The 23,174-nt window shown below is 42.0% G+C and overlaps 2 protein-coding genes across 4 annotated transcripts in view; both read right to left on the reverse strand.

The window, feature by feature from the left end:
* Positions 1 to 16,049, reverse strand: part of LOC122869295 (potassium voltage-gated channel subfamily KQT member 2) — a 37,954-nt gene extending 21,905 nt beyond the window's left edge. For all 3 annotated transcript variants that reach the window (XM_044182136.1, XM_044182146.1, XM_044182126.1), the window contains exons 1-8: positions 15,349 to 16,049; positions 13,644 to 13,794; positions 11,676 to 11,766; positions 7,890 to 8,016; positions 7,091 to 7,266; positions 3,916 to 4,041; positions 3,236 to 3,346; positions 3,052 to 3,147 (exon numbers count right to left, since the gene is read on the reverse strand). In XM_044182136.1, the coding sequence (XP_044038071.1) occupies positions 3,052 to 3,147; positions 3,236 to 3,346; positions 3,916 to 4,041; positions 7,091 to 7,266; positions 7,890 to 8,016; positions 11,676 to 11,766; positions 13,644 to 13,794; positions 15,349 to 15,481 (1,011 nt within the window). In that variant the 5' untranslated portion in view covers positions 15,482 to 16,049. The remainder of the gene's footprint in view (positions 1 to 3,051; positions 3,148 to 3,235; positions 3,347 to 3,915; positions 4,042 to 7,090; positions 7,267 to 7,889; positions 8,017 to 11,675; positions 11,767 to 13,643; positions 13,795 to 15,348) is intronic.
* A 152-nt stretch (positions 16,050 to 16,201) lies between these two features.
* ralgapb (Ral GTPase activating protein non-catalytic subunit beta) overlaps positions 16,202 to 23,174 on the reverse strand; it is a 32,062-nt gene continuing 25,089 nt past the window's right edge. Inside the window, exons 26-34 of the mRNA XM_044182115.1 lie at positions 22,589 to 22,774; positions 22,347 to 22,505; positions 20,538 to 20,661; positions 20,295 to 20,411; positions 20,084 to 20,190; positions 19,838 to 19,940; positions 19,159 to 19,213; positions 18,905 to 19,044; positions 16,202 to 16,788 (exon numbers count right to left, since the gene is read on the reverse strand). Coding sequence (XP_044038050.1) covers positions 16,616 to 16,788; positions 18,905 to 19,044; positions 19,159 to 19,213; positions 19,838 to 19,940; positions 20,084 to 20,190; positions 20,295 to 20,411; positions 20,538 to 20,661; positions 22,347 to 22,505; positions 22,589 to 22,774 — 1,164 coding nt within the window. The 3' untranslated portion in view covers positions 16,202 to 16,615. The remainder of the gene's footprint in view (positions 16,789 to 18,904; positions 19,045 to 19,158; positions 19,214 to 19,837; positions 19,941 to 20,083; positions 20,191 to 20,294; positions 20,412 to 20,537; positions 20,662 to 22,346; positions 22,506 to 22,588; positions 22,775 to 23,174) is intronic.

Here is a 23,174-nt window from a genome sequence, read left to right on the forward strand (position 1 = left end):
GGTGTATGGCACGATGAACCAGAGAGGGTCGTACTGCTGGGCAAGCAGTCGATAGATGTTATGCATCGTAGGTTCTCGACTTACACTCTAATTCAATTCAATTTTATTTATATAGCGCCAATTCATAACAGAAGTTATCTCATTGCACTTTTCCTATAGAGCAGGTCTAGACCGTATTCTTCATAATACTAATGGTGCTTGTATCGCAGTGTATCAGACTTGCACTGCCATATGAGTCTGAGAGTGCGCTTGAGGGTCTGCCGTGTCCTGGGTGTTGTTGTTGTTCTAACTGAAGTAAAATTAACATTCTTCCCTTCTAGACAAAAAGTAAACAATCTCTTCTCCATAAAAAACAGAACTAAGACAAGGAATGATTTTAACATTGTAACTTTTTTCCAGACTTCCAACAGTGACTGAACTGCCTCATCTATGAGGGATAACCCTTATTTCCTAACTGGGTTAGAGGGCCCTCTGCTGTGATAGCAGCCATGGAAAATTCCCTCTTTTACGTCCCAACTATGTTGCTGTGATTTAAAATTTTTTCGTTTTGTTTAATTTGTTTTAAAAAAAAATTTGTACTTATTAATCCTTACCTAAGCCAAAATTACTCTTTTCAGACAGTCTTCAGTTTTAAAATTAGTCTGTGTTCTCTGTATGTTCACGTCTGAATACTTGCAGCTTTCCTTGCAACCTGGTAGCCTACTCCACTGGCCCGAGTTGTGCGCCGCGCCTGCACTGGCTGCCATGACAAATGCTGAATCCTCTCCAGAAGCGATTCCAGTTGTGTGATTACTTTTACCGGCAATCTCCGGTCCGCCAGGTCAGACGTTTCTCCTCCACCATTTCATAGGTTCTTGTCCCATCTTCATACAAGACTCTCAGCCGAGGTGGATACAAGGTCTGGAATCTTATGTTGTTTTCCTAGTTTTAGCATTTCTGCCATTGTCTCTTGTGGTGTTTTGCAGCCTCTCCTCATTCCCGTCAATCCTTGCTTTGGCTTCATCTAACCACAAATTTGTTTTTGCAATTTCTCCTTTAAGGCAAGACACTACAGGTGAATAGGGTAAACATTTTAACTAATAGATATCACCATGAAACAGTTTATTACTTACATTAAGACTATTTTTTGTATTACAAGTTTTCTGAAATTCTTTGTTTAAATATGCAAATTATGCATTATCTAATTGAATATGCACTAATTTGCATACATTTTCCAGAACAGAAATCTGAACATTGGATAAAGCCAGGTTCAAAAATCTTGTTTCATTTTGTTGACATATTAGAGTCAAAAGGTTTTTACAGAGGGAATTTTGGATCTCTCTTTTTATCACTCAATAAATGAGGAAAATACTGTCAACAGCCATAAAAAAAAAATCTACAGTGCCTTGCGAAAGTATTCGGCCTCCTTGAACTTTGCGACCTTTTGCCACATTTCAGGCTTCAAACATAAAGATATGAAACTGTAATTTTTTGTGAAGAATCAACAACAAGTGGGACACAATCATGAAGTGGAACGAAATTTATTGGATATTTCAAACATTTTTAACAAATCAAAAACTGAAAAATTGGGCGTGCAAAATTATTCAGCCCCCTTAAGTTAATACTTTGTAGCGCCACCTTTTGCTGCGATTACAGCTGTAAGTCGCTTGGGGTATGTCTCTATCAGTTTTGCACATCGAGAGACTGAAAGTTTTGCCCATTCCTCCTTGCAAAACAGCTCGAGCTCAGTGAGGTTGGATGGAGAGCATTTGTGAACAGCCGTTTTCAGTTCTTTCCACAGATTCTCGATTGGATTCAGGTCTGGACTTTGACTTTTTATGGATATCTTTAAGAAATGGCTTTCTTCTTGCCACTCTTCCATAAAGGCCAGATTTGTGCAGTATGCGACTGATTGTTGTCCTATGGACAGAGTCTCCCACCTCAGCTGTAGATCTCTGCAGTTCATCCAGAGTGATCATGGGCCTCTTGGCTGCATCTCTGAGCAGTCTTCTCCTTGTATGAGCTGAAAGTTTAGAGGGACGGCCAGGTCTTGGTAGATTTGCAGTGGTTTGATACTCCTCCCATTTCAATATTATCGCTTGCACAGTGCTCCTTGGGATGTTTAAAGCTTGGGAAATCTTTTTGTATCCAAATCTAGCTTTAAACGTCTCCACAACAGTATCTCGGACCTGCCTGGTGTGTTCCTTGTTCGTCATGATGCTCTCTGCGCTTTAAACAGACCTCTGAGTCTATCACAGTGCAGGTGCATTTATACGGAGACTTGATTACACACAGGTGGATTCTATTTATCATCATTAGTCATTTAGGTCAACATTGGATCATTCAGAGATCCTCACTGAACTTCTGGAGAGAGTTTGCTGCACTGAAAGTAAAGGGGCTGAATAATTTTGCACGCCCAATTTTTCAGTTTTTGATTTGTTAAAAAAGTTTGAAATATCCAATAAATTTCATTCCACTTCATGATTGTGTCCCACTTGTTGTTGATTCTTCACAAAAAATTACAGTTTCATATCTTTATGTTTGAAGCCTGAAATGTGGCAAAAGGTCGCAAAGTTCAAGGGGGCCGAATACTTTCGCAAGGCACTGTATTTTTGTCCCTGTTTTTAGGAATAAAATGTTATATAAATCAGGCTATGAATTATATATGAACAAACCCCTCAGAATATAGATAGGAATAAAACTGTAATGTTTGGTGTACGTAAATGCTGCTGAAGTGGAGATTTCTCTACTATGAGAGCAGACTTTTTACTCTAGTGCTTAGACGCCATCCTCGCCCCCTTTCCAAATATAGTAAATGTAAACCAATACTTTCGACTTGGGGGTAGATTTCTTTCACTTTTGTCGAGAGACCTTTCCCTATGCTGCCATCCCTTTGGTGACCCGGAAGTCCACTTTTCTATGATTTCTAAGTGGATTTATGGAGGTTGGACATCAGAGATAATGATATCGAAGTATAAGTCACACTTAATTATGTGAATGTGAATCAAGTCTGTGTGTTCAGATTTGTGAGTTGTGATTCTGAGACGGAGTGCAATCAGAGTGTTGGTTCACCTGTATGAGTCCAGCTGCTGGGTTTCGTCTCTTCTCAAAGTGTTTCTGTCGGTGCTGCTCCTGAACCTTCAGAGCAAAACCAGAACCCAGGATCCCCTAAGAGACAGACATACAGGTGAGCTGGGATGAACCAGGTGGAGGTTCAGCTGTCTCAGGAAAACTCAGGTAAACATTAGTGTCTTACAGCGGGCAGAGCGAAGAATGAAACTCCGATCAGAGTGAAAGTTGCAGCCAGCAGTCGTCCGTTCCAGGTGATGGGGAACTTATCTCCATAACCGATAGTTGTCAAGGTGATCTGACAGAGACAGACACAGAGATCAGATCGTCTGAGGAGGAGACAGTAGGCCTTTTTCAATACAGATTGTGCCAAGTTCAGACTCGAACTTCCAACTTGTTCAACTCCGGAGTCCAAACTCTGAAGGAAAAGAGGACGCTGTACGATCAGTTTGTAACTGAGACAGCGGCTCAGCTACAACTCACCTGTACCTGACTGTTCTGTGACATCATCATCTGAACTCAAAGGAATAAAATAACCTTGACAGAGATGCAGTCAAAAGATACGTCTGTTATCTGATCTGTAATGTTTATTAAAAAATAAAACTAAATCTAATACAGATAAACTGCCTTGTTTGTTTTCATGTATATTTATTAATTAGTATGTAAATGTGTTGATATCTGTACATATGCAGCTCTGTTGTTAAACTATCCAATGTAAACATGAAGCTTCACTTTACCTTCAAATATTAGATTTACACTCCGACACCAAAGTTTATCTTCCAAAAGTTATTTTATCTTATGTTTCAATCTCTACAGATACATCAGAGACTGTCAATGTGTTTGTATTATTAGTGTGTATTGTCTTACCAGTCCCCACCAGAGGGCGTCTGCGTATGTCTCAAATTGTTCATTGTCTTCTTTTTCTGCCAAATAAACGAGGAAACTGGCCAGAATGAGACACAGGAAGCCAATATACCACGCTGTGATCAACTCCTGCAGAGGGACAGAGACATTATAATACAGTGAGAGAGAGAGAGAGAGACAGCCATTATAACACAGAGTCATGAACAGAAGCTAGAGTGAGCCACTGAAGGAGGATGGAGAAGTAATCAATAACTGATACAATAACGATACAGTACAGGATCAATGAAAACAATCAGATGTCAAGCGCCCTGTCAGAAAGATGACACCAATAAACCATAACTGCTGACACAGTGAAACTGAGAAACAGTGAAACAGTAAAACACTATGAAATACAGTGAATATACACTGAAACAGTGATACACAGTGAAACAATGAAATAAAGAAAAACTCCAAACAGAACAAACAATTAAAGACGCTCACATGTTTTAATCACCTTAAATCAGCCCCCGAGACCCCCTCCATCCCAAAGCCCTCCAGACCCAAGAGCTGAGCCCAGAAACAATGTCCAAACAGGAAGACAAAAAAATCATAGCAACCAAAAGAAAACAGACAGAGATGCAGTTCCTCCTACAGTGTACAACATTCAATGAAATAAAGAATGTTTACTTTAACAAGTTCAACTCTGTGATCTCAGATTTCAAAGAACTCAATGACCTCTCAGATCCTGCTGCCCAATATGTATCAACATGCCACAACCTGAGGGACAGTGAATGACCTAGACACACAATCATTTAAAAAGAAATGTTGCAATGTTTATGTACTTATTTTTATTTGTATTATTATTATTATTATTATTATTATTATTACTACATTTTTTTCTGTTTATGTTTTTAATTTACACTTGCTTTTGCAATGTTAACATCTGTTTCCCATGATGCCAATAAAGCCCCATTGAATTGAAATACAGTGAAACAGTGAAACTAAGAAATGTCAGTTGATGATGAAGTGCCGGAGAAAGAAAAAGTGAGTTAAGTGTCAGTTGATGTGTAAGAGATGAAAGCAGTTGGATTGTTAAAGACTAAAAATATATTCTATTGTCAGCTGACATGTAATGGATGAAAAAAGTTGAAGCGTTAAAAGTCTTTCCACAGAATCCTTCATTATCGGACCATTATTTAATAACTTTTGAACTGCTATTACTGGACTACACACCATTAGGCAAAAATTCTTATTCTAGATGTCTATCTTGATAGTGCTGTGGCTAGATTCAAGGAAGCGATCCCATCTGCATTTAATTCAATATTATGTCTCAATATAACAGAGGAATCCTATGCTAATCGCAGCCCCTCCCAAATTGACCGTCTAGTTGATAGCGCTGCAGGCTCACTGCGAACGACACTCGATTCTATCGCTCCTCTAAAAACTAAGATAATAATACAAAGAAGTTTAGCTCCATGATATAACCCCCAAACCCGCAAATTAAAGCAAACATTGCGAAAACTTGAAAGGAAATGGCGTTCCAACAACCTGGAAGAATCTCGTTTAGTCTGGCAAGATAGTCCTAAAACATATAGGAAGGCCCTCCATAATGCCAGAGCAGCTTACTGCTCATCATTAATAGAGGAAAATAAGAACAACCTCAGGTTTCTTTTCAGCACTGTAGCCAGGCTGACAGAGAGTCACAGCTCTTTTGAACCATGTATTCTTATAGCCCTCAGTAGCAACAACTCCATGAGCTTCTTTAATGATAAAATTTTAACTATTAGAGAAAAAATTAATCAAGTCGGTGCCGACTTGTCTTCAAACATAGGAACAGCATCAGCATAGGAACACATCAGGCTCTACAGCTGTTTCCAGCTGTAGAGCCTGATGTGTGTTTTGGCTGCTTTGCTCCTGTCAACCTTCTTCAGCTGACTTCGACGATTAATTCATCTAAGCCATCAACCTGTCTCTTAGACTCCATTCCAACTAGACTGCTTAAAGACGTTTTACCCTTAGTTAGCACTTCTTTACTGGATATGATAAATCTATCTTTATTACCAAGCTATGTACCACAATCCTTTAAAGTAGCTGTAATTAAACCGCTTCTTAAAAAGCCCACTCTTGATCCTGGGGTTATAATTAAGCTGGCTTATAATTGGGGCTGGCTCAGGGGAGTCCTGAACCATCCCTTAGTTATGCTGCTATAGGCCTAGACTGCCAGGAGACTTCCCATGATGCACCTCTTTCCTCTCTCCTCCTCTCCCTCTCCATCTGTTTGCATTTTTATCCCATTACTGCATGTTACTAACTCGACATCTTCTCTCTCCCGTAGTTTTGTGCTTTCTCGTTTCTCTCCTCTCTCCTTCTGTCGCTTTCAGCAGGTATTTCTGCCTCCGGAGCTGCAGAGTCTGGATCTGTGGTTGTGGGCCACCTGCTGCCCCCGTGTTCCTGCAGAGTCTGGATCTGTGGTTGTGGGCCACCTGCTGCCCCCGTGTTCCTGCAGAGTCTGGATCTGTGGTTGTGGGCCACCTGCTGCCCCCGTGTTCCTGCAGAGTCTGGATCTGTGGTTGTGGGCCACCTGCTGCCCCCGTGATCCTGCTCGACAACTGCTACTACATTTGCTGTTATTGACTCTGTTGCTAATACTGACATTATTACTCCTATAGCTGTCATTCCTATTATTACTAATTTATTAATATTAACACTACACTTACTATTCTACTCATAGAAAAGGTTTCAGTCGTAGTCGTCTGGACACTGTTTTCAGAATCAAGACGTTTCGGCTCCCATCCGGAAGTCATTCTCAATTGAGAATGACTTCCAGACTGAAACCTTTTCTATGATAGAACACTCCTGGACGAATGAGGGACTACACCGTCTTACTATTCTACTATATAAAAAAAATGTATTCTACGTGGTCTTTGCATTGTGCCTTTATGGTGACTGATGAAAGGAACTGAAAATTTCTGAAAGTGACCTGAAAGTACTTCAAGTGTCAGTCGGTGTGTAAGCAGTGACAGCAGTTAAAATGTCAGTTGGAGTGCAAGAGGTAGAGTAGAAATAGTTGAAGTGTTGGCATTGTAAGCAGTTGACATTACAGTTGTTTTGTAAGCACTGACAACAGTTGAAATGTTAGCTGAAGTGTCAGACAGACAGGCAGACAGACAAGCAGACAGACAGGTATTTCCCAGGTTACCTTGCTGTGGGCGTATACGACTGATCCCAGCAGTTTCCAGGTTCCTCCCCGGCGGTCCATCCTGATCATCCTCAGAATCTGAAGGAAACGAAGTGACCTGATGGCTGAAGTGGCAAAGACGTTCCCTTGAGTCCCTGCAGCCAACACTGAGATGGACGCGATCAGCACCATGATGTCTGCAGCCAGATAGGTCAGAGAGACAGAGAAAGAGAGAATATTCTTTTAAATTTTCAAAACATCTTTATTTTCTCAAAACAGAGTTTACTAAATACAATGATGAGTGAGTGACAAACAAACAGGCAGGTGAATATAATGTCTCACATCATTCAACTGTTAAACATGCTTTTCTTAGAGTCCTTCCAGCAGGGTCTGAAATTAACATCCGCCAAGCGAGGGTAGATTTTCCGTTCGGAAGGCTGTCCACCACACTGACGGGTAAATGTTTGTACCAAAATAGTCATGTAATAAACTATGCTGAGAGTCTCACACATTTTGGTGTCATTTACGGGCGCGCTGCTTCGGTCCTCTGCTGTCTGTGTCAAAGTTTGACACACACACACACCATATGTGTTATTACACCCGTCTAAACAGTGCCGCCAAACTGACCGTCTCGAGAGCTCCTAGTTTCGCGGCACTGTTTACCGTACAGGACATCAGGTACTCTGCTAAACAATCACTTGCCGCCGGTAAAAAATATGCTTGGCCGGTGGGTTTTTATTCTCAGTTTCCTGCTGCTCACCTGTCTGCAGACTCACCTGTCTGAGAGTAAATGAAGTGTTGTTAAAGTCATCAGACTCACCGATGACACAGAAAGGTTTTCTGGCAAATTTGAGTCGCCCTCTCCATCCTCTGTAACGACAGCAACAACCTGCAGCCCAGATCCTCACCATGTATTCCACCCCGAACACCACGATGGTCACCACTTCCTGTTAGACACAACAACCAGTGTTGTGCAAGTTACTGAAATATAGTAATTAGTTGCAGTTATCAGAATCAGAAATACTTTATTGATCCCCGAAGGGAAACTCTTTGTTACAGTAGCTCGCCTTAACGTCAGTGCACACAGGAGAAAGTACTAGCAAAAAATATAATACACTATAAAACACTATAAAAACAGGTCAGAAAATAAATTAAGTACCAGGTGGTACCTATTAGTTACTTCTCTAAAAGGTAATTGAATTACTTTACCAATTACTGCTTTTGCATTACTTTTAAATGCCTGCTTCAATTCTCTTATTAATGCACACAGTTGAAACAGAATCAACTTTTCGAGAATGCAACCCAACGTCATGTTGCAGTGGCCAATCCAGCGATCAGACCGGTCAAACTGCTCACAGTCAGCCTGAAATATCACTGAACCTGGGCACTATCCAGGCAGAGTTCATGGGCCAAACTATGATACTTTCCCAGTGGTGTCCTGGCTTGGTATATTTTGTGTACCCAATTTCTGTGTCTGGCTTACAGTCTATGCTGAAAAATAGCAATACCAAGAAGGTATCCTTCCTTTGGTTTGTGGTCATTTGTTTGTTTGTTCGAGAGAGAGATAAAGAGAGACAGAGAGAGAAGTAATAGCAATTTTTTTCAGTTTATATTTTTATTTCACACATGCTTTGGCAATGTTAACATCTGTTTCCCATGCCAATAAAGCCCAATTGAATTGAATTGAGAGAGAGAGAGAGAGAGAGAGAGAGCGGTGGTCAAGTGACCTATATAGTGAATGAGGAGAGGGGGCGCTGCTAGTGAGAAAACTGGTGAATCAGAGAAATAAAACACTTGTGCTTTAGAACTTAACCGCCGTGAAACAATCAGAAAACAAACACCCCCACACACTGCCCCACAAACCTGCAGCTAATCGCTACAATGCCTGATTTGGTCTGAATGAAGCGGATAGGTGACGTTCAATCATAAACCTCTTTATTTGTCAACAACACACTGTTAGAAACCAACCACGGGTGCAACTAATCATTATTTTCATTATCCATTAATCTGCTAATTGCACAATATTGCCCAAGCGTCAAGGATAATACAATTCAATAATAAGATGAGAAAAAAAGAGAAAAAATATACAATTCATCAAGTAAAATAAATAAAAACAGTAAACACATGTTTTGTGTGTGTGTGTGTCATGTTCTTATATTCTGGTGGGTCTTTAACCTGAATGCACACTAACCCGTGGGGACCTCACAGGCAGAGACGGCTTTTTGAGGGTTAAAACTTGGTTTTAGGGTTCAGGTTACAATTAGGTTAGGGTAAGGGTTAAGGTTAGGGTATGGGGCTAGGGAAAGCATTATGTCAGTGACTGTCCCCCATGGGGATAGTGAAACAAACATGTGTGTGTGTGTGATAAGCTATATCAAGATAATTTTTTGTCATATTCAGTGATGTTGTGTGAACTATGTGTCCCTCAGTTTGTGACATGCAGTCACATATTGTGCAGCTCAGTATACTGCATGTCAAGTTTGGGATTAACAAATCAAATTTCTTAAAGTATTCCACTCTGATATTATTCTGAGTCTGTATTTGAGTCTGTATTTGGTCAGGATCTGCCTGTGGTCACTGAGTCTGTATGTGGTCAGGATCTGTCTGTGGTCACTCAGTCTGTATTTGGTCAGGATCTGTCTGTGGTCACTCAGTCTGTATTTAGTCAGGATCTGTCTGTGGTCACTCAGTCTGTATGAGGTCAGGATCTGTCTGTGGTCACTCAGTCTGTATGTGGTCAGGATCTGTCTGTGGTCACTCAGTCTGTCTGTGGTCACTCAGTCTGTATTTGGTCAGGATCTGTCTGTGGTCACTCAATCTGTATGTGGTCAGGATCTGTCTGTGGTCACTCAGTCTGTATGTGGTCAGGATCTGTCTGTGGTCACTCAGTCTGTATTTAGTCAGGATCTGTCTGTGGTCACTGAGTCTGTATTTGGTCAGGATCTGTCTGTGGTCACTCAGTCTGTATTTAGTCAGGATCTGTCTGTGGTCACTCAGTCTGTATTTGGTCAGGATCTGTCTGTGGTCACTGAGTCTGTATTTGGTCAGGATCTGTCTGTGGTCACTCAGTCTGTATTTAGTCAGGATCTGTCTGTGGTCACTGAGTCTGTATGTGGTCAGGATCTGTCTGTGGTCACTGAGTCTGTATGTGGTCAGGATCTGTCTGTGGTCACTCAGTCTGTATTTGGTCAGGATCTGTCTGTGGTCACTCAGTCTGTATTTGGTCAGGATCTGCCTGTGGTCACTGAGTCTGTATTTGGTCAGGATCTGTCTGTGGTCACTCAGTCTGTATTTAGTCAGGATCTGTCTGTGGTCACTCAATTTGTATTTAGTCAGGATCTGTCTGTGGTCACTCAATCTGTATTTAGTCAGGATCTGTCTGTGGTCACTCAGTCTGTATGAGGTCAGGATCTGTCTGTGGTCACTGAGTCTGTATTTAGTCAGGATCTGTCTGTGGTCACTCAGTCTGTATTTAGTCAGGATCTATCTGTGGTCACTCAGTCTGTATTTAGTCAGGATCTGTCTGTGGTCACTCAGTCTGTATGAGGTCAGGATCTGTCTGTGGTCACTGAGTCTGTATGTGGTCAGGATCTGTCTGTGGTCACTGAGTCTGTATGAGGTCAGGATCTGTCTGTGGTCACTCAGTCTGTATTTAGTCAGGATCTGTCTGTGGTCACTCAGTCTGTATTTGGTCAGGATCTGCCTGTGGTCACTGAGTCTGTATTTGGTCAGGATCTGTCTGTGGTCACTCAGTCTGTATTTAGTCAGGATCTATCTGTGGTCACTCAGTCTGTATTTGGTCAGGATCTGCCTGTGGTCACTGAGTCTGTATTTGGTCAGGATCTGTCTGTGGTCACTCAGTCTGTATGAGGTCAGGATCTGCCTGTGGTCACTCAGTCTGTATGTGGTCAGGATCTGCCTGTGGTCACTGAGTCTGTATTTGGTCAGGATCTGTCTGTGGTCACTGAGTCTGTATTTGGTCAGGATCTGCCTGTGGTCACTCAGTCTGTATGTGGTCAGGATCTGTCTGTGGTCACTGAGTCTGTATGTGGTCAGGATCTGTCTGTGGTCACTCAGTCTGTATGTGGTCAGGATCTGTCTGTGGTCACTGAGTCTGTATGTGGTCAGGATCTGCCTGTGGTCACTGAGTCTGTATGTGGTCAGGATCTGCCTGTGGTCACTGAGTCTGTATTTGGTCAGGATCTGCCTGTGGTCACTCAGTCTGTATGTGGTCAGGATCTGTCTGTGGTCACTGAGTCTGTATTTGGTCAGGATCTGTCTGTGGTCACTGAGTCTGTATTTACTCTGATGTGGTGTACTCTCTAGTGGTTGGAAAGGAGTGCTAGTCTGAGGTTGAACAGTATTGGCTGTGATTTTATCAGTAAGTCTGATTTTCTGTCGATCAACTAATCAATTAATAAACTGATCATTGCAGCTTTACAACCAGCTGACTGGTGTGAAATCAAAGCTGTCATGATTTAAACTGAGAAGTTTAAAAATATCCTCAAACTGCAGAGAAGAACCTAAAAGTATCACAACATACTGAGTTATATTTAAAGACTGTATTCAGACCTCAGTGTTCTGATCTGAAGATAAATGATTTTACCAGAATGTAGAGAGCATCCTCTGAACTCTTCTCGTACTCTTTGATGGTGGAGAACACAGACAGAACCAGACAGGAGAACACCAGCAGGAACCTGAACAGAGAACACACATTAAACACACACCGGTTTCTGAATACTGACCTCAGATCTGTGTTTTAGGGGGAAGATTTAGACTGTGACACCTGATCTGCGATCTGTCTTCAGTTATCGATCTTCAGCTGTTCCTGTAAACTGTCTGAACTGAGCAGATGGCAGGTAACTATTTATTTTAACTGATCTATCAATCAGTAAATATCAATAAATAATCATTAAGTTATTATGACTTATTCAGACAGCTGTTTTTTTAATGATGAAACCTTTTTATGATTTAAATTTTACTAAATTTAAGTCCATTAAAAAAAACATTTGTCTGCACCTTTATTCCTGTTAAATCATTTACATGTGTTAAGAAATTACCCATGTGTATGGAAACTGACAAAAAAAGGTGACACTTAAAATGTATTACTGGGTGCGTCTAAATGAACGGTTAGGCACACCAGTGCCACCACTGTAAAAAGTTAGTCTGGAGCCCTGAGGGGTCCATACTAAAAGTGTATGTGTAAGGCAACTTTCCCTTTATAAATCACAGTCCACCTGGAAATGTGCACCGACGTAGTTAATTGCATTTGCATGACATTACTTATCTTCCATAGATGTGCTGTATGTTATCATAACACTATTTTATATTTTATCTATTTTGTCTTTCATGCAATTAACCAGTGCACTCATGTTGTTTGAATCCACACAGAAAACTAATGTTACATGCCCAGACAAACTGTGATGCTGAATACACCTGACTGAAGATAAGTAGAGTGTGACAAAGGCATGTTAAAGACATACAGTATGATATGTGTAAAATAGTTTTGTTTTTTTTAAAGGCTGATCAGACACTATATAATGGTAAGGTGGGGAAAACCCAGCCTGAACTGGTTGAAACAGGTTCAGCTAGACACCAGTAGACTCAGTCCGGGAAGGAATCTACAGACAAGTATCACTGGATACTTTGATACTGAAGAAAACTTGAAAACATGAGGATTCTCAGGCAGGTTCTGCAGCGTCTTTTTTCTCTGATTTCTAAGTGGATTTATGGACGTTTATTCTGGACGGACATAGAGATCATTTTTGACTCAAATTCACCTCATGCAGTATCTTTGCCTCCCCTTCAACTCTCTGGCGCATATCCAGTAATTGCACCAGGGTTAAAATGACGTCCGAAACGGCGAGTTAAATTACCGACGAGCACAGTGAAGATTACCTCTCATCCAGTGTCAGCTGAGTTCGGGCTGCAGCCCCCCACAACCCTCCAGAGGATAAGCAGGTATAGCTAATGGATGGATGGATGGACAGTGAAGATTTCATTCCCCACTTGCCCCTGTAATGTTCATCCTGTCTGAAAGGGGCCTAACAGTCTTCAGCCATGCTTGTAGCTCTGTGAGGCTGTAGTTACAGTAGACACAGTGGTACTTTTGACTAAAAATGCTAACTTCAGCATGCTTACATGCTCACAATGTAGGTATAATGTTTACCATGTTCACCATCTTAGCTTAGCGTGTTAGCATGCTAACATTAGCTAGTTAGCAGTGAACACAGAGTGCAGCTGAGGCTGATGGGAACGTCAGCAGCTCTGCAGGTATTTGGTCATAAATCAAAGTGTCGGACACGTTAACATGTCGACCTGATGGTGGCGCTAGATGGAAAGTCAGAGGATCAGCAGAGTTATTACAGTTCATCCTGAGGGGAGCGTGAACGATGAAGCACGTCTCATCACAGTCCAGCAGCTGCTGAGACGCTTCAGTCTGGACCAAAGTGGAGGACTGATCAACATAACATTTAATTTGAAGTTTAAAGAATCGTATCAATATTCTTATCTGGTAACAGACAGATGGACAGACAGGTGTATAGTCAGGTGTAATCTATAGGCAGGTATTTACACGTAGGCGTGGTAGATGAAGGCCCATCCTCGAGGTCTCTCCAGGACGTTGTACAGGAAGTTCTGCAGTCGTCTGTAGAAGGCGTTTCGTTTCGGAGGTTTCTTTCCTCCAGAGACACTGCTGCGCTGCCTCCGAGGGCCCTCCTCCCCTCCTAAACACAGGTATTCATTGATTCACACTAATATTTACACTCTCACACTAAGATTTACACACTGACACTAATATTAAACACACTGACACACTAAATGTGAAACTGCTCACGTTTACGAATATGACTTCACCTCCTACAGTTTGTCATAAATAGATGTCAACCTTTAATCATTGTGTGAAAAAAGAAATGTTAAAGCACCAGTCTGGTGTTTTTCTATATATTGTTCTTACTGTAAATAAAGTCCATAAAAACACCCATACCAACTGTTTCTTTGTTAAATCTGGTGTCCCTCAGGGGTTGATTTTAGAGCCTGTGTAGTTTCTAAATAAATGATAAAGTTAATGTTTATGATAATGTTAATGTAACTAACAGATGACACCAGTATCTTTAACTGTCACAGAAACTTTAATATCCTCACTGTCTGAATAATTAACTGAATGCCTTTAAAGGGTCAGTCTGCTGTTTACCGGCTGCAACAAACGATTATTCTCATTATTATTCTGTCAATTATTTTCTTGATTAATCCATTTATTGTTTGCTCTATAAAACATCATAAAACAGTAAAAATGTCTGAGTTTCTCAGAGTCCAACGTGGCGTCTTCAGATGTCTCGTTTTGTTCAACTAACAGCCCAAAACCGGAAGAGATTCGGTTTGAGATTTAAAACAGAGAAAAACAGAAAATGAGAAGCTGGAATTATATGGTTGAACTTTTGCTTTACAAAATAAACAATTAATCGATTATTAAAATAGTTACAAATTAATTTTCTGTCCATCGACTAGTAAATTTACTGTTTCGGCTTTACTGATGTTGTTTTATTTATTTTTGTTATAATGAACAACTCCCATAAAAAGACCAAAACATTGTGTTAGTCCTTCTCTCAATACTTTGACTTCCCTACCCTTCCACTTCGACTGCTTTCATCTCTTACTCTAACTGGCAGTTCAACTGACTTCAGCCTATACACATCAACTAACACTAAGTTTTACTCTTCAACTTATTCAAACACTTCCATTTTAACTGAACAGTAAGTGACAGTACAGTGCTCAGCAGTGCGGCTCCCTGACGTGGTTTAACACAGTGGAGGTCTGGCTCAGAGGAGGAAGATCCGGCAGCGGTGATACTCACACAACACTCGTTCATGTTGGTTTGAGTCTAAACATGAGACTTTATATAGAATATCACCATTGTTATACTAATAAAGGTTTGAATACACGTCATAATGCCAGCAACAAATCACATTTAAGCACCTGTCTGACATGTTCACAGAAAATATATCATCCTGTGACTTCATTGGTTCAAATCTGCAGGTCTGAATGTGAAAATGTTGTTTTGATTTAGTTTTAATCAGTGAAGCAGATCCGGGAATGTTCCAGGATCTGGAGCTCATGTTTACATTAAATCATCAGAAGAACCTGCTCAACACACACACACACACACACACACACACACACACACACACACACACACACACACACACGTCCCTTCCATTAACGGTCTCCGTTAGTTAACGCACATGAACCGGCAGCTGTAGTTGTATGTTTCGGGTGTTTACCTGCTATAAGCAGAGCTCCGTCCCTGCTGGACTCGGTCCCCCCGGCCTCCAGACCCACAAAGCCGACCTTCAGCTTCTTCTGGTCGGCCTGCGCTCCGGGGAACACCCCGCCGTTCCGGGATTTCTGCACCATGACGGAGAGACGCGACCTGCACCGACCTGCCGATCTACTGCCAGCCCGCAGACAGAGCGCCGAGGCCGGCCAGGCTCGGCGGGAGCATCGCTGCTGCGGAGCGGAGGAGGAAGAAGAGGAGAGGAGGAGAGAGGGATGGAGGAAAATGAAAACCGCAGAGAGACAGACGGGCAGCAGATTGGCTGATCAGCAGGTTTTTTTATCCTCACCGACTTCCCTCATAAAAAGGAAATGGAATGACGTCACGGACGGTTATTGATCAAGCTCACAGAAAAAAACCAACTGATCAGATGATCAATTTGATCAGTTAGAGAAAAGAAATGGACACAGGAGGAAGATCAATGTGTAAATTATCATCTCTGCCGGGCTGATGGTGGTAACCATGACAACCAGAGGAGAGGCAGGTGGAGAAACACAATACAGGAGGGAGGAGGAAGAGGAGGGGGCAGAGAAGGAAAGAAGGAGGGGAGGAGGAAGAGTAGTAGGTAGGGAAGGAAAGGAGGTGATGAAGAGGAGGCGGTGGAGGAACAGGAGGAGTAGGGAGGGAAGGAGATAGTATTTTGTTGAGCTCTGACATCACAAGCATAAATAGTTTTGATTGGCTTGTTCAAATATATAAATGATAAATGTTCCAGTTTATCAGTAACATGTGATGACATCAGTCACCAGAGGACCAATCAGCTGGTAGATGATGACGGTGGGGTTTTACAGGAGACCACAGAGATTTCCACAACGTTTGTTTATTAAACCTGCAGGTGACATCATCACTCAGTAACACCTGTCATCAGAAAACCTTGTAACTCCTATTTAGGGAAACTAGACAACAGTAAATGTTGATTCTGATATAAAACTACACATTTTTAAAGCTGTTAATGGTAAATAAAACCTCAGGTTGCCATGGTAACAGTGGAGCTGGTTGTAGGTGTACAGTACAGTCAGCACTGAAGAGACATGCGTGTGTTTCTTTATTTTGCATTACAGGTAACAAACAAATATAATTGTAATTATTCAGAGTAGACGTGGATTAAACAATATATATTAAGAACAGAAGCAAATATGATGTAAATAATAATAAATAATATTCAACTGCAAAACTTCCCTTGATGGTGGAATCTAATGATAATGCAAAATACGTCAGGGGTCCTGGAACAGGGCGGAGTAGAAGGCAGGTTCAGAGCGGCGGCTGCGGTAGCGAAGGATGATGTCACTGATCATGTGCTTCCTTCTGACGTGGGGCGGAGGGGCAGAGTCACTCTCCAACCGTCGCCGATGGCAACAATTGATCACCGTCTCTCTAACCAGGAAACCTGGAGACAGAAAGACAGGAAGATCTTTCTCAGTTAGTGTTCATGATGAAGACGAGACCAAACTGAGTCATTAAACAATAACTGACTAAATCTCCAGAAATGATCGTTGATGAAAAAAGAGTTTTTATTTTCAAACAATCCTGTAATCCAGATCTCCTTCTTGTCATTTCTCTTCCTGTGTTTCTGAAACATCTTCAGGTGACTTTGCACACCAGCAGGGCACCGCTAACAGTGCTAACACCGCTAACAGTGCTAACACCGCTAACAGTGCTAACACCGCTAACAGTGCTAACGCCTGGAGCTAGCTGCAGCCGGGAGCTGCAGGAGGAAAATGATGCACGTGATGACTGTTACTGGGCAGCTGACCTCCGACAGCTTCATGTTTCAGTGAAGCGCAGGATATTTGGTGTAATAATCACCTTTTCCTCCCTCTGAGTTAGATGGGCTTTCTCTAAGGGATTCAAAGGCTTTATTGTCATATGCAGAAATAAACAAGTTATCAATGCAATAAGACGGTGTCGTCCCTCATTCGTCCAGGAGTGTTCTATCGTAGAAAAGGTTTCAGTCGTAGTCGTCTGGACGCTGTTTTCAGAATCAAGACGTTTCGGCTCCCATCTGGAAGTCAAAGCTACAAACCACACATTTGAAGATCACATTTGACTGGGCCATCATGGAAACTATTAGGTCAGTTTCAGGTGAAACTAGCTATTAACAGATACTCAGGTAGACTCCTCCCTGAGGGCGGGGCTTATGTAACACAGAGTAGCTTAAATTTCTAGTTCCCGTCCCATTTTGTCACAGTTGAGAATGACTTCCGGATGGGAGCCGAAACGTCTTGATTCTGAAAACAGCGTCCAGACGACTACGACTGAAACCTTTTCTATGTTATCAATGCAATGAAATTCTTAGTTCACTATGTCTCAACCTGGTGCCGTCAATTATTCTATTCAAAATATGTAAGAAAGATTTTTTTTTTAAAAAGGGATAATTAAAGCTGCGAGCAGAGATGAACGGGCCCTTGCACCTGACCGCACATCGGGGTGCGCTGCAGTCTCTGAATTTTCATGTGTTTTGGACACTGTACGAAGTAGTTGTCATGTCATGTTCCAGTATATGAAGTGTGGACCACACCACGAAAATTTCACATAAATCAAATCATGATTGTCACACAAGGCTTACTTCCTGTTGCCAGTAGGTGGCGCAATTACTATAAATCCTTATTGGCATGTAGATGTCTTATCAAACATGTGAACGGCAGATTGGACCACGTACACTCAAGTTACAAAAACATCCTGTTTCAAGGCGAATAATGAGCTGTCATGGCAACAGCGTTCGATGTAAAGTCACAAGCTTCACTATTTAGCCTCATCAGCTTCTTAAGACTTTGCTGAACAAATTCGAGGTGGATGTGGTTAATCTGCTAGGAGTCGTTTGTGTGTGTACGCGTGCGGGGGTGGGTGGGGTCTTTGTTGTTGCTGCCACTTTCTGGGCAGCTGGTCGATTGGTTGGTCTATATGCTCTCGTCCCACCAAAATCTCATTGGTCGATAGCAGGTTCCTAGCAGGTTGACCAGATCCACCTCACATTCTGGCAGAAACGCCTTAAAAGCTTCATGACCCTTCAATGTGAAGCTTTTCAGTTTTCATCAAACGCTGTTGCCGTGGTGATGCATTATTTGCCATGAAACAGGAAGTTGTACATTATACAATCTTCCCTAAATTTCAAATATTTGATAAGAGTCCCGGTCTGAGGACATCTACATGTCATTAAGGGGTCATAGTCATTGCACCACCTACTGGCAACAGGAAGTAGGCCTTGTGTGACAATCATGATTTGATTTTTGTGAAATTTTCATGGTGTGGTCCACACTTGATATCCTGGAACAGGACGTATAATTAGGGGTTGTTATTATATTTTCTGTGTAAAACTCTACAGAGACATCAGAGCCAAAGAGCTGCTGACATCACACTGTTCTCCACAGGATGATGACCATGGATTCTGACTGAAAGTTCTCACCAGGCCAGAATTTATATTCAAACTTTAGGTCATTTGGAGCATTCTTGTCTAAATGTAAGAAGACAGACAGACAGTTAGATAGTGAGACAGACAGACATACCCAGAGACCTCTTGCTGACCACACTCCCGTTGACCAATGGGACAACCAAACTGAACTTGCTGTTGGTGTTTCCATGGAAACAGATCCGGTAGAGTCCAGTTTTCAGAGGATGGATGAAGATCAGCTGGACGTTTGACACACTGACAGACAGACAGACGGACAGATGGATAGGTGTCTCAGTCTTTCTGTAGTTTCAGGTCTTTCATTAATAAGACTGAAGCTGTTTGTAACCATGTTGACTGTGTGTGTTTTACCTTGTCTGTGTTTCTGTCTTCGTCTCTGACAGCAGATCAGACAGAGGGAAACTCTCTGAAACACAAAGTCACTAATCTGTTCTTACCTCATCACACCAGAAAAATACTTCAGGATTTCATTTTTGTCAGACAGATCAGATGAAGATCACCTGGTTCATCGTCACTCCCCAATCTCTGCTGAGCTGAGCTTGGTGTATGCTTTTGGGGAGTGATGAGGTCAGAGCCTAGATGCCAAATATAAACTCCCATCATCTATCTTTACGCTCTGAGTTCCCCTGAGGGGGGATGTTTATTATCGTCACTCCCCAATCTCTGCTGAGCTGAGCTTGGTGCTTGTGACTGTTTGCACTCAACCTACGATGTGATGATGAAGATGTTTTTTATTTTCACATAATATGGTTTAAATTTTCACTGAGATCAGCTTAAATTCTCAACATATAATTTTCCCTATGGGGAGAACAAACAGCTGATCTCATCTGGCTGGGTGCACTCACTAATACTGTATGTACTACTAGTTAGTAGAAACACTACTAAAGTTAGTTAGACGTATAAGTATTGTAATAATTGTATTGACATAAACTTAATTGTAATACTTTAGGTAGTAATTCTAATATTAATACAAAGTTTGTTAGTAGTTTTACCCAACAAACTTTAGATTATAAACTTTTAAGTTAGTTACCGATATCCTCGAAGTGTTCGACCCAGACTATCAGGAGTTTAGATTCAGAGCCGACGAACGACAACAAAAAACGAAAAGACTTCATGTCTTCAACTGGAGAACTCTGGAAACAAACAGACAGACAGACAGACAGACAGACAGACAGACAGACAGACAGACAGACAGGTCAGAGACAGACAGACCGAAAGACAGACAGACAGATAAGTAATAATCAGATAAAAAAGCTTTTATTTTGAAGGTCTGTACTGTGGGTTGGGGGGCGGAGTCTTGGCTGAGCTCAGAATGACTCTGCAGGTTGGATGACGGCTCAGTCGGAGGCTCCCCCACCTCTGGACTCTTCGACCAATCAACCGCTTTAAACAAAAAGAGAAAGAATTAAGTAAAAGGAAATAGATTCAGTTTCTGTGACATCAGTATTTATGACTGTGACACAGTATTGAGATCATCAGACACTGACTGTGTGATGATGACGGGACGATGAAGGTGATCTCTGTCAGAGCGTCGGCATACTTCAGGACAAACCTCTCTCCATTAAACACGCCCCCTCCACTGTCACCCAGCACAACAGGGAATTCTGGGAGACAGAAAACAACCAATCAGCTTCAGGGAGAATGGAGTGCCCTCGGGTAACCTCTGACCCCTGACAGTGTCCTGTTACTGAGCATCATGTGGTTGAGAAGCGACCAATCAGAGCACTGACCTGAACTGTTGGTGCTGACCCCACCCACCCGTCGTCGCCCCACCTCCACCGGCCGACCGAGAGACGACAGGAAGTCCAGGAAGTGAGATGGGACGGTGCAGCTGGACTCCACGTTCCTCAGGATCTACAGAGAGACAGGCAGATTTACTGATCCATGTATTCCTATAGATTCCTATATAAGATGGAGACAGACCGTGTGTTCACATGGAAGGCTGCAGTAACGCCTACTGCTATACTGCTATATACAGGCTGGCTGAAATCGATCCAACATGGCCCCGAGACATTAGAGTAGTAATTATTAATGGATTTACGCGACCACACACAACTTTTGATTACATCAACAGCAAAGGTAAGACATAATTCGTAGTTGTAAATGAACAAATGGGAGTTTGTTTTGATTGTTCTTGATGGTTTATTCAGTGAGTTTTAGTTGTAGAGTGATAGGAGTTACACTGCTAGAATCTGTAGAGTCTCACTATTCATGTGAAGTGTCATTTGTGTGGATAGCTGAAATTAAAGATATCTGTCTGTTCAGACAGAGAATGCTTTTTACTACACGCTCAGTCAGTTGCTTGATGTTTGACTGTGTTTCGTTTAAGTAAAAATGGTTAGCATGAGCTACATTCCGTTTAGTAGGTGTACAACATGAATATGTTGCTACATGGTTAGCATGCCCTTATATGGTGTTTGTTGTGAGCTGCGCTCACTGCCCCTGGTACTGGGGCACTCTGGTTTATTAAAGTAACTGTAATTAAACCTCTTCTTAAAAAACCCACTCTTGATCCAGGGGTTTTAGCCAACTATAGACCTATATCTAACCTTCCCTTTCTCTCTACGATCCTTGAGAAAGCAGTCGCCAATCAGTTGTGTGACTTTCTAAATAACAATAGTTTATTTGAGGATTTTCAGTCAGGATTTAGAGTGCATCATAGCACAGAGACGGCACTGGTGAAAATTACAAATGACCTTTTCATTGCATCAGACAACGGACTTGTCTCTGTACTTGTCTTGTTAGATCTTAGTGCTGCGTTCGACACCATTGACCATCACATAATATTACATAGACTGGAACATGTAATTGGCATTAAAGGAGCCGCACTAAGCTGGTTTAAATCCCATCTATCAGATTGATCTCAGTTTGTACATGTTAACTTTGAGTCCTCTGTGCACGCCAAAGTTAGTCACGGAGTTCCACAAGGTTCTGTGCTTGGACCGATTCTATTCACCTTATATATGCTTCCTCTAGGCAATATTATTAGGAAACACTCCGTAAACTTTGTTATGCGGATGATACCCAATTATATCTATTGATCCAGCCAGATGAAACTAACCAGTTAGCTAAACTTCAAGCATGCCTCCCTCTCTCTCTCTTTGAAAACCTAACACGGCAGCGGCGAATGGCCGCCCACCATTGAGTCTGGTTCTGTCCAAGGTTTCTGCCTCTTAAAGGAAGTTTTTCCTTGCCACTGTCGCCAAATGCTTGCTCATGGTGGGATTTGTTGGGTCTCTGTAAATAATATTATAAAGAGTTCGGTCTAGACCTGCTCTATAGGAAAAGTGCAATGAGATAACTTCTGTTATGAATTGGCACTTTATAAATAAATTGAATTGAACAGATTCAGGGAGAAAGACAGAAAGGAGATGGTAGTATTTTCTATAGCTGTGACATCACACTGAGGAACAGCTTTGATTGGCTTGTTCAAACAGTGTAAATTATAAATATAGTAGACAGGTGAGACAGATAGTCAGAGAGACAGATGTGTAGTGATCTTAGCAGCTGACAGAAAGACAGATGTGACAGTGTTTGACCTCCACTGCTGTCCTCTGTCCTGCTCTCATGCAGAAGATGAAGGCGGAGTCACAGTTTCTGGACGGCAGCTGGTCCAGTTGTCTCAGATCCTCAGAGAAACCTGGAAGAGACGAGTCCAGAGACACCAGCTGAGCCAGGACACCACTGCTACCTGGATCCTGCAGAGAGACAGGTGAGAGGGTGACAGGTGAGACAACAGACAGGTCTAAATTAATCAATAAATCGATCCTGTCCTTGGTACCTTCAGCGTCTCACGTGTCAGCAGGCCCAGGTGGGACAGGAAGAGTCTCGCTGTCTGGAAGTTGGAGACGGGGGGCGGCGGCCTGCAGGTCGTCATGACAGCCGACCGTCCACTCACCTGCAGCCGAGCCTCGACCTGTCGCTGCCTCTTCAGCGCTGCTCGCAGACGCTCCAGCTGCTGGTGCACCTGACAGAGGAGGAGGAGCAGGTGGTAATTCTTTACAAATAACACCAATCATGAAAACATTACACACACACACAGGTAAAGAACACCTGTCTCACTTTAAAAGGCAGATTAAGTAGGATTTTACTAAAAAAAAAAAAACAATGTATAGACTCATATAAAAATAATCCCTGTCAATCACTTACGACCCACTAGAAGTGTGTGGTGGTGTCTGTATGTGCAGAGCTGCTTTTTTTTAGTTTTTTTCTTAGTTTCTTATTAGTTTGCTGTGTTCGGGACATTTCTGGGCGTCAACCTTTGGGCAGGTGTGTGTCTCTTCTTTCATTCTCAACTTTGAATCACATGTTTACAAACAGCAACCGACAAATCCGACTTATTCTGCTTTTAATGTAGCTTCAGAACA

Source organism: Siniperca chuatsi, linkage group LG2 (assembly GCF_020085105.1).
Source record: "Siniperca chuatsi isolate FFG_IHB_CAS linkage group LG2, ASM2008510v1, whole genome shotgun sequence".
Taxonomy (NCBI): Eukaryota; Metazoa; Chordata; class Actinopteri; order Centrarchiformes; family Sinipercidae; genus Siniperca; species Siniperca chuatsi.